The sequence below is a fragment of the Poromitra crassiceps genome (genome assembly GCF_964638095.1).
Source record: "Poromitra crassiceps genome assembly, chromosome: 4".
NCBI lineage: Eukaryota > Metazoa > Chordata > Actinopteri > Beryciformes > Melamphaidae > Poromitra > Poromitra crassiceps.
In genome coordinates, this window is record NC_139626.1 from 30,512,513 (window position 1) to 30,524,254 (window position 11,742).

Consider the following 11,742-nt stretch of genomic DNA (forward strand, 5'->3'; position numbering starts at 1 on the left):
ATTTCACCGGCCACCGTCAGCATGAGTGTGTGTTGTGGCCGCATGCATGTGTTGTAGTGTGTTCGTGTGACAATAAAGACGGGCTTCCGTCTGAAATCGTGTTTAAAAGTGACATGCACTGCCCTGGCCTGTGTTTTACACAGACTGTTGTCTTCACATGCTGGGGAGAACAGAGATGATTGTGCATGATGCAACTAGGAACGTATTCTCCCACAAGTCAGGGACTTCCACTACTCCCCGAGCTTCAGTGTTGCTTTGGCACACTACACACTATGTAGCCACGCCCATTTGACCCGGTTGTGTGGTCGTGTGACGGAAGTGTTAACACGACCCGGAAGAATTTGGCCCACTGAACATAAGGTGAATATGACAGTCGTGGAATCTGTCTGGAGCCTTCTGTTGTGTGGTACAATACTTAGTGCATAAATTAGTCAATCATTTGTGAATAAATTGCCTGCCCTGAACATGTATTTTATTTCACGTTTCTGCCTGTTGGTTACAACTGTGTTGTGTCGCACATAGCAGTGCAGTGAGCGAAACATATGACCCCAGCAAAACAAGCCATTTGTCCCTTCTCTCCAGTAAGGCAGTTTGGGAAAACATGGCACGGATGTGTGTGAAAACCCGGCGTCTGGATGTGGCACGAGTCTGCCTGGGGAACATGGGCCACGCCGGGGCGGCACGGGCGCTGAAGGAGGCCGAGGCGGAGCCTGAAGCGGAGGCCCAGGTGGCCATGTTGGCCATTCAGCTCGGCATGCTGGTAAGAAAGAGAGTTGGTGACTGACATGACACACACTCCATTTTTCTTAGCTCTACCTTTGGAGTTATATGCCTTTTTAGTTTTTTGTAGATGTTTTAGTTTGGAGTTTTGGTGTGTTTGGACGTAAGGTGTCCATCAACTTTACATGACACCTTTGATCAAAATAAATAAATAAATAAATAAGACATGATGAGATGATGAGAGGAGTCCGTGTCCGTGTCGTGTGGCGGTAGATTCCCTGCACAACACGAGACTTGCAGGTTCGAGCCCCCATGTTGCCTCCGGCTTGGTCGGGAGTCCATACAGGCACAAATTGGCCGAGGCCTGCACGAGGGAAACCGTGTGTCCCAGTTGCTGAACTCGTGCCTCCTCTAGTCGATCGGGGCGCGCCTGTTCGCGGGGAGGCGAACTGGGGGGAATAGCGTGATCCTCCCAACATGCTACGTCCTGCTAGTGAAAGCAGGACGCTCGCTGTCAGGTGAAAGGAAGCGGCTGTCGACTGCACATGTATCGGAGGAAGCATGTGCTAGTCTACAGCTCTCCCCAGATCGGCAGAGGGGGTGGAGCAACGGCCGGGACAGCAAGGGGAATTGGTCCAGTACGATTGGGGAGAAAAATCAGAAAACTTGATAAAAAAAAGTTTGATATGTTATATGTGTATATGCCTATATGATATGATACTATAGCTAGGGTTATACCTGATCGTAGTTGGTGATCCACTCACTTTCATCTATCGGCACGGGGTACGGTGGTGCAGTGGTAAGCGCTGTCGCCTCACAGCTCGAAGGTCCCGGGTTCGATTCCCACCTGGGACGCTGTGAACGCTGAAGGAATGCGTGCCCGTCCGCATGTCCTCGAGTGTCCACCGCCTGGGTGGGGTCGTCAAAAAGGGCCTTTCTGCGTGGAGTTTGCATGTTCTCCCCGTGCCTCCCGGGGGTTTGTTTCCTTCATATAGGAACCCCCTTCACCAAAACATGCAATATCCTGGTCGCTGATGTGGTGCCTCCTCTGGTCGTGAAGGGCGCCTGTTCGGAGGGCGGGGAACTCGTTGGAATAGCGTGATCCTCCCACGTGCTATGTCCTACCGGTGAAGCTTACCCTGTCAGGTGAAAAGAAGCGGCTGGCTAACTGCCCATGTCTCGGAGGAAGCATGGAGCCAGTTTTCGGCTCTCCCCAGATCGGCAGAGGGTGGAGCAGCAACCAGGATAAATATAAATTAGCACTAATGGGGGATAAAAATGGGATAAAAAATCTGGGGGGGGGCGGGGGACTTTCATCTATCGGCCTTTGGCCACCTTGTGGTTATACGGTTTACAATGTTCTCATTTGTGTGTGTGTGTGTGTGTGTGTGTGTGTGTGTGTGTGTATGTGTGTTTCTTTCTTTCTTTCTTTCTTTGGTGTTTGTACCGTTATGGATTATTGTACGGTAATTCTATCGTCTGTTGTTATGTAATGATTTTGTTGTATGTTGGGCCCCCTTCTAAGACGAGATGACGCATCTCAAGAGGTTTATTAATGAACCAATTTCAAACCAACCCTAAAACCCAGAACAGAAGGCCACATGCCCACATCCCATGGCTACAAACAGCAGCTCCTCTTTTGAACTCTGAACATTTCACCACACAAAGGCCAAAGGTCTTTCCTGTCCCAAAGCATTTGTCTTTCCATCATCTTCTCCATCATCTTCTCCTGTCTTCTAAACAGGAAGATGCAGAAAAGTTGTACAAGGGCTGTCAGCGTTATGACCTCCTGAACAAGTTCTACCAGGCGTCTGGCAAGTGGCAGCAAGCTCTGGAGACAGCGGAGAGCCACGACCGCATACACCTGCGCACCACCTACTACAGTTATGCCAAATACCTGGAGGCCATGGGCGACAAGAACATGGCCCTCGCATAGTAAGGCGCCCACTAACATGATACTACGTTAGCGGTACAATAGCTCGGGGTCGGTGTTATGCCACTTTTAGTGTTTGGGATTTCTCAGTGTTTGGGCAGAATTGCCTTGAGACTAATTGTGATGATCAATCTCATCTGTGTGTTTCAGTTATGAGAATTCAGACACCCACCGTGTTGAAGTTCCCAGAATGCTCCAGGACGATACATTGTCTCTCGAGATCTACGTTAACAAAATGAAAGACAAGTAAGTCCGGGAATGCTGTTGATGATAACACAATCCTCTCTTTACATTGTGATTCACAACTGTGAGTCTGCACAAACATCGGCTGTCTGAAGTAGAACATCCTATCTACTATAACGACCATATATATGCTTAAACAAAGTCATTATGCAGTCTTCTACTAACCCAGGAACATCTGCAAGTGGTGGGCCCAGTACCTGGAAAGCCAGTCGGACATGGAGTCGGCGCTGCGTTTCTATGAGTACGCCCAGGACTACCTCTCCCTTGTCCGAGTCCACTGCTACATGGGCAACATTCAGAAGGTAACTCACTGCCTCGGAGTGTCATGCAACATTTAGAACCTTGCATTGCATATGTTGCAAGACTGTTTCAGAGCTTTCAGTGGGTATTGTGTGTGTGTGTGTGTGTGTGTGTGTGTGTGTGTGTGTGTGTGTGTGTGTGTGTGTGTGTGTGTGTGTGTGTGTGTGTGTGTGTGTGTGTGTGTGTGTGTGTGTGTGTGCGTGCGTGCGTGCGTGCGTGCGTGTGTGTGTGTGTGTAAACAGTGACAAGTTTGATTCTAAAATTAGATTAATGACATGGCATATAATCTTATTAATGTTATTAGGTAACGAAACGTTTTTGTTTCCATTTAAAAAAAAAAATCTACATTTTGAAGACATAGTTGTGACACCCTTCCATATCGTCTTGATTCTCATCATTTGCACTGTACCCATTCATTTAGCACTGCAATAACACTGACTGAATATATGAAGGAAAATGAACAAGAATAGGAGCATATTGCTGAAATATGATATGCTTTTATTTATTTATTTATTTATTTATTTATTTATTTATTTATTTATTTATTTATTTATTTATTTATTTATTTATTTATGCATTCATTCATGTATTCATTCATTCAATCATTCAATCATTTATTCATTCATTCATTAATGTATTCATTCATTCACCAGGCGTCTGAGATAGCCAATGACACAGGTGACAGGGCTGCATCGTACCATCTGGCCCGACAATACGAGGGCCACCATGATGATATCAAACAGGCGGTGCACTTCTACACTCGAGCCCAGGCGTACAACAACGCCATACGACTTTGTAAGGTAAAGTACATCTACTGCCCAGGCGTACAACAACGCCATACGACTTTGTAAGGTAAAGTACATCTACTGCCCAGGCGTACAACAACGCCATACGACTTTGTAAGGTAAAGTACATCTACTGCCCAGTCGTACAACAACGCCATACGACTTTGTAAGGTAAAGTACATCTACTGCCCAGGCGTACAACAACGCCATACGACTTTGTAAGGTAAAGTACATCTACTGCCCAGGCGTACAACAACGCCATACGACTTTGTAAGGTAAAGTACATCTACTGCCCAGGCGTACAACAACGCCATACGACTTTGTAAGGTAAAGTACATCTACTGCCCAGGCGTACAACAATGCCATACGACTTTGTAAGGTAAAGTACATCTACTGCCCAGGCGTACAACAACGCCATACGACTTTGTAAGGTAAAGTACATCTACTGCCCGTTTGTCTGGCCATCAGCATACTCATTTGGAAATCTCTTTGAATACTCAAGAATATTACTAATCTACACTTCAAGGTTTTGTTATTTATTGGTAGAGAAATTCCATTGAGGGTGACTGAATTCCTGGTTGCGTGTGACCAGGAGAACGGTCTGGATGACCAGCTGATGAACCTGGCTCTGCTCAGTAACCCAGAGGACATGATGGAGGCCGCCTGCTACTACGAGGAGAAAGCAGCCCATATGGACCGAGCTGTCGCGCTCTACCATAAGGTCTCACTCTTACAACTCTACTTTTTCTATGTAGCTCAGAGCTCCTTAGGAATTCATGCATTCTAAATCACGCCACAAGGGGGCCATATTACACCATATTGCCATATCCTCAGACAGGAGGACAATGTACAGTAGATGAGGAAGAAAGAAGCAAGGTCACATTTTAGGAGCTCCAGCTCTCTTGAATAGAGAAACAGGCACTACCAGTCAAAGGTTTGGACAACACCTGATTGAATGTTGAATTTTGAATTATTGTCATCCTTTTAAAGCCAATTTGATGTAAAGGCTTATGCTTAAGTGCTTGAAATTAGTTTCATAGAAAGAATACAGATAGTGAAGTTGATGCGTATGTATGAATTTATTTCGAGCCTAAATTGACCTTTCCATCAAGGAACAGTGTGGCTTTACAGAACTGCTACTACTACTACAGTACTTTGAAGAATCTAACAAGGGCAACTTCAGCCCAGGATCACTGATGACATCATCACTGATGATCATATCCGTTATCCATTCCTGACTGACCATTCCTGACAAAAGTGATAGTTTTGGTTTGTTCAACACATTTTTTGGTCACTGCATAATTCAAAATGTATTTCATAGTTTTGGTGTCTCTATTCTTATTATAAAAATGTGGAAAATACTGACTAAAAAAGGGTGGGGGGGGGGGGGGGTTAAATGTGGTGTGTCCAAACGTTTGATTGGTCTGGCAGTGTAAGTCGTATGGCTATAATTTGTATTATTGTGTCACAGTATAAGCCAGAATGGCACAAGTAGATTTGTCCCTCAATTCTCTGCTGCAGGCTGGTCACGTCTCCAAGGCTCTGGAGTTGGCCTTCGCCACCCAGCAGTTCTCTGCACTCCAGCTGGTCGCCGAGGATCTGAACGACAACTCTGACCCCGCCCTCCTGGCCCGCTGCTCCGACTTCTTTATCAAGCATACCCAGTACGAGAAGGCTGTGGAGCTACTGGTAGCAGCCAAGAAGGTAGGTGTGTGTGTGTGCGTCCGTGCGTCCGTGCGTGCGTACAGAGTTGCTCACAAGTCATTTTTTGCAAGTCCAAGTCAAGTCTAAATTATTTGAGCTAGAGTCCAAGTCAAGTCTTTGGTCACAAGTCCAAGTCAAGTCTCAAGTCTCTTATGGATGAGCGTTCTATCATCTGCTGCATGTCATCCGGTCTGCTTAGAACACTGCAGAGCTCAAACTAAGGAATTCAAAGCATGTACTGTATTATCCTCACTCTTTTATTAGCATACAGTATCAGCATTGATTAGTTGACATTATCATTATTATGATTATTGGTAAAGAATAAATAAAACAAATAAAGATTGTTCACGAGTCCCAAATCTCAACTCAGTCAAGTCTCAAGTCACTGTGTGTGCGACTTGAGTCCAAGTCCAAGTCCCCATCTCTGGTGTGTGCACATGGTCTGTGTCTGTGTGCATACATACTGTACGTGTGTGTGTGTGTGTGTGTGTGTGTGTGTGTGGCGTGCGCGTGCGTGTGCGCGTGTGCGTGTGTGTGCGTGCGCGTGTGCGTGCATGCGCATGCATTTGTACCTCCCCCAGTACCAGCAAGCCCTGCAGCTGTGTCTGGAGCAGAACTTGACCATCACAGAGGACCTGGCAGAGAGTATGACTGTCACCGAGTCCAAAGAGTTGTCTGAAGAGGACCGCAAGGAGCTGCTGGAGAGGATAGCTGAGTGCTGCATGCGTCAGGGCAACTACCACCTGGCCACCAAGAAATACACACAGGCAGGCAACAAGCTCAAGGTAAGAAGGTGCTCAGTAGAAGGTGGTCAGTAGTAGAAGTTGCTCAGTAGAAGGTGCTCAGTAGAAGGTGCTCAGTGGAAGGTGCTCAGTAGAAGTTGCTCAGTAGAAGGTGCTCAGTAGAAGGTGGTCAGTAGAGGTGCTCAATAGAAGGTGCTCAGTAGAAGGTGCTCAGTAGAAGCTGCTCAGTAGAAGCTGCTCAGTAGTAAACAGGGCATAAAAACCATCTAGTCTTTTTCCCAGCCCATCTGTATCACACACAGCCTGTGTCCTGTGTTGGAATTGAAGTAAAGTATATTCAATGTGTCTTATCATGCCATAAGAAATTCACACACACACGCACGCACACACACACACACGCACGCGCACACACACACACACACACACACAACATGATGTGACACACCAAGGACTATGTTGTTTTTCTGCAACAGGCCATGAGGGCGCTCCTCAAGTCCGGCGACACAGAGAAGATTGTGTTCTTTGCCAACGTCTGCCGTCAGAAAGAGCTTTTCATCATGGCTGCCAACTACCTGCAGTCTCTGGACTGGCGGAAAGACCCGGAGATCCTGAAGAATATTATTGGTTTCTACACCAAAGGCAGGGCGCCGGACCTGCTGGCTGGCTTCTATGAAGCCTGTGCTCAGGTAGTGTGCAAAGTCTTAAGTCAGAAGTCAATTTCATGACGTTTATCACTGATGTTTGTTTGTGCTGTTATGAATTGGCATGTTGCTAAACAATTCATAGAGTTTATTGTAGGGCAGTGGTTAAAATTGACTATGCTGACCTATTACGTTAAATTACAAAAAATATCAACCAACTTGTTCTATATAAACCAAAACAATGGGGGGGAAATGTAGTTTCTCACACCATATTCACACCAAAACAATCGAGATGGATAAATAGCACTACAAGTGAGAGGAAAAATATGTATTTTGGATTTTAGGGTGAGTTGTCCCTTTAAGCATAAAACAGATAAAGCAACATTTAAAAAATCTAAACGTGTTGTTTCCATCTGCAGCATGTTAGGACTCTTTGTAATACCTGATTTATTGTGTTGTAAGTACCGGTATAATGAGCATTGTCATTGTATACACATTCAGGAAATTTTTTATTTTTTTGTTTTATTTTTGCCCTTTATTCAAGGGAGATTGCTGAGAGTAATGCTCTCTTTTTCAAGAATGCCCTGATCACATTCACACCTGGAAGCTGACCAGTACAACCACATTCTGATCTGCTGGCCACTGGAGCGATTGGGTTTAAGGGCCTTGCTCAAGGGCACCTCAGTTGTGGTAATGAGGGAGGGACCCAGAGATCCTGAACAATATTAGTAATGGGGGGCGGGGGGCAAGTGCTTTTTTTCACTTTCCCCACCCAGATTGATCCTGCCGGTCCCGGGGATGAAACGGGTTCTCTAACCTTTAGGCCACCACTGCCCCCCCAGGTCCCAGGATGATATGAGGAACATAAATTCATTTGAAATTCTGAATAGATAAGACAGTTTTCTCTTGTGGTTAAGGTGGAGACTGATGAGTACCAGAACTATGAGAAGGCTCTAAATGCTCTGACTGAGGCCTACAAGTGTCTGTCGAAAGCCAAAGACCGTTCCTCTGGACAACAGGAAGAAAAACTGGTTGACCTGCAACATAAGATCACTCTGATCAAGAGGTTCCTCCAGGCACGCAGGTAAGGATATAGAGACACTGCATGAAATAGGCCACGCCCATCACGGGGGAAAAGCTCCGTTCATTTCCACACACCAGCGTCATTTTCCTTGAATTAAACATAGCTAAAAGCTATTGTGTGGTGGGCTGCGCAGACAACAAATGTAAAAAATCGCCAGTTAAAGTTTTTTTGTACTCCTGAGCAAAACAAGGAAGCCATTGAGAATAAGGGGAGAAGAAAAATGTGGATCTAGCTGTCAAGAAGTAAGTTGGAGTGTTCATCTTCCGTATATACAATCTTTTTGTGCAACACGCAACCATGCACGTGACATAGGAGAACGCCAGGATTGGAAGGGGGGTTTCCGTTTTCCCACGTCTTGGGCGTGGCTTCTGAATGATGACGCGTTACGCAGTGTCTCTATACAAAACTTTGTATTCTCCTGCATTCACTACATTTTGGTCCTCTTTCCAGTCCCCCTTTTTGGCTTGTTCTCAGCTTCTCAACGCAATGATCCATCAGATCCGTCAGTTTGGCTCAGACTACAACTTCTTTACTTTGTGTGTGAGTTTTGTTAATTTCTCGCTGTAATGTTCAACTGGAATTTGCTTTTTGCTTTGCCTCCAGGTTGTATGAGGAGGACCCAGGTGAGGCAGTGCGACTGTGTGAAGCCCTGCTGGAGGAGCCATCACTGGACGCTGCTGTCAGGATTGGAGATGCGTACGGGTTCCTGGTGGAGCACCACTGTCAGCAGGGCAGCTTCCAAGCGGTGATGATCAATTATAGAAAGAAGTTTGACCTGGGCACTTCACACAGACTACAGCATACATATACTGTAGAAAGAAGTTTGCCAGCCGTTTCTTTCCACCTGACAGTGAGGAGTTTCACCGGCAGGACGTAGCGTGTGGGAGGATCGCGCTATTCCCCCCCAGCATGCAGGACACATACCCTTAATCCGGCTTCACACCTGCAGACATGGCAAATTGTGCCTGTATGGATGCCCAACCAACCCGGAGGTAACACGGGGGCTCGAAACCGGGGACCCTCGTGTTGGTAGGCAGGGAATCTACCGCTGCACCACCCGGACACCCTAGCTTGGTCATTTTCTGACTTCAATAACCAAGTCAATGTGCGAATCGAATATTTTGTTCAGTGATTCTCTTCGCTATAACAGGTAAATGACTCCTGTCTTCTGTCTCTGTCCTCCAGGCCTACCGTAAGCTTGAGGAGCTCCAGAAGCTGCTGCCCTCGCAGAACGTCAGGTACTACATCAGCCAGGGCAGCCTGGAGGCCCTGCAGAAGGCGCTGGGTGTTCCCATGGGCCGGAGCAACCGGCGGGACAGTGGGAGAGGGGAGGACGAGGTGGAGGAGGACTTGGGTCTGGACCAAGGCGACTGACCTGAACTTACCGACCAGAGGAGGCACTAGGACCAGGAAACATACCCTTAATCCGGCTTCCCACCAGCAGACATGACCAATTGTGCCTGTATGGACGGCCAACCAGGCCGGAAGCAACACGGGGCACCAACCTGCGACCCTCGTGTTGGTAGGCAGGGAATCTTACCACTGCACTACCCGGATGTCCTCAACCTGAAATGACCTCTACTACCTCGGGAAAAAAGTCCTAAATCTAAAAAATCTGATTCAGCTGGGCCAAGGTATGGCGGCATTAAAGCGGACTGTGGCTGCAGAGCGAAGTGAAGAAATCAACACTAGAGGGCGTAGAGGCACACAGAATGTTAAGTATAGTAAATCAACACTAGAGGGCGTAGAGGCACACAGAATGTGAAGTATAGAATTGTGATAAGATGGCCATATTTTATGGTTGTTGAGGCACTACACCAGATCTATATTAGATGAAATTCTACAAAATCTTTGACTTATGTTTGAAAATGTTTGACTGAAGTAACCCTATACCTTAAAGGAAAGCTTTGCCCATTTTCAACATTACAATGTCAGTAATTATGCAGATGAGTAGCCTTTACCTTGTCTTCATGTTTTCCTGCACAGAGAGTTCCGCAGTTTATTACAGCACTTCCAACGTGTCATTCTGGATGCGGAAGTGAACAGATGTTGCTTCGAGGGCGGCTGTTATTGTTTCTTTAGATTTTTTTCTGTATGCGCACATCCACGGAGAATCGCACTGAGAGCCTTAACGAGCGTTAATTACCTATTCACCTTATTCACCACGCCCACTTTTTCTCTCCTCCGCGTTAGACGTTAGACAAATTGTATTTGTTCTTCCGGTTCAGCGCTAGTTGGCGGCCAATTTCAAAACAAAACGTCACTATGAATGAAGTTTGGCAACATTCAGCAGCTACGCTGCGGCCAACTTCAGTTACATGTTCATAGCAGTTACTGCTGCGAGGAGCTGATGGCTGTACCCGGTCGGCATTTAACGTTAGTTACAAAAGCACGTCGACAGTGTTTTCTCACTGCCAGTAGCCTAACTACAACAGTAGGGTTTGACAGATACTAGCATCAGCTAGTCTGACCGGTCAGCACAGCCAGCGCTCCCAGTCCTCGCCGCTCATTAAATATTTCCAAATAGGCGTTATTCTGATAAACAGGTCACATTTGGAATGTTCTCATCCAAAACAATATTAAAACTTTATAACAGTGTGTTTTTTTTGTTGAAAACAGCTTTTTGGCAAGTCTAAAAATGACTACGGTAGGCGTCATCTACTTCCGTGTCTAAAACGGAAAGACGATTACAAAATGATGTCATGCAGAAGCGTCCTTGTATGGGCAAAGAATAAGGTGAATACCAGCTGGCGGGGGTGGAGTTTCTGCAGGCAGTCAAATAAATTTTTATTTGATTACTCGATGCAGAAAACATTTAGCGAAGGTAAGCACTGTCCACCTGCTTTATATTACCCAAATTTATAATGATACAAAGTGGGTTGAAAATTGGCAAAGCCTTCCTTTAAACATCTGGAAAAGGGAACAAAATATTGAATTATTTCATGCAACTATTCAGCTCGGTTTAAATTTCTGAATTAATTTGTTTTGCTACTCTGATGCGTTCCTTATGCAGACTGCTGTGGGTGAGTGCAGAGTATCACCTTCTTTTGAGCTCAAATTTATATTTGAAGTTTGGCTCTGAATGTGCGGTTATATTATAGGTTTATCCATAGCCCCATAATGTTCCGCTGTTCTCCGTATCACTCAAACGAGCGTCACACCGACTTCCATAAGTTAATTGGGGGCCCGGCTGTCCGATTGCAGATCCAAAGACATAATAATCCTCCTACGGAAGCCAGTAGTTTAGGTGGGGCAGTTAAAATGATACTGCTGCGTGAAACAACCGTTTAAAAGCAGTCTTTCCACAGCCTGTGCTGAATTAACAGCAGGGTGTGTTTGATCTCACTATCAGGTTGCATGTGGCGAGCAGTCACATGGAGACGGCAGCACAGTGATCAAATCATCAAATCCAGCGCACCTGGGAAGCAAAACATGTCATGAAATACTCAAAATCCCAAGGTTCCTGTTGGCACTAGGAAGCTTCTCCTCTCCTACACAGGCACAGGCTGTGGAAAGACTGCTTTTAAACGGTTGTTTCACGCAGCAGTATCATTTTAACAACTCCGCCTAAACGACTGCCTTCCATAGG

General features: G+C 46.0%; 1 protein-coding gene across 1 annotated transcript in view; it reads left to right on the plus strand.

Moving 5' to 3' along the window:
* The window catches only part of ift140 (intraflagellar transport 140 homolog (Chlamydomonas)), a gene marked incomplete at both ends in the record, with an annotated part of 40,745 nt that extends 31,218 nt beyond the window's left edge, over positions 1-9,527 (plus strand). The window contains 12 exons of the mRNA XM_083635879.1: positions 583-760; positions 2,465-2,655; positions 2,804-2,899; positions 3,066-3,198; positions 3,850-3,996; positions 4,574-4,702; positions 5,503-5,685; positions 6,267-6,470; positions 6,902-7,114; positions 7,987-8,153; positions 8,757-8,898; positions 9,339-9,527. Of these exons, the coding sequence (XP_083492005.1) occupies positions 583-760; positions 2,465-2,655; positions 2,804-2,899; positions 3,066-3,198; positions 3,850-3,996; positions 4,574-4,702; positions 5,503-5,685; positions 6,267-6,470; positions 6,902-7,114; positions 7,987-8,153; positions 8,757-8,898; positions 9,339-9,527 (1,972 nt within the window). The remainder of the gene's footprint in view (positions 1-582; positions 761-2,464; positions 2,656-2,803; positions 2,900-3,065; positions 3,199-3,849; positions 3,997-4,573; positions 4,703-5,502; positions 5,686-6,266; positions 6,471-6,901; positions 7,115-7,986; positions 8,154-8,756; positions 8,899-9,338) is intronic.
* Positions 9,528-11,742: the final 2,215 nt, after the last annotated feature.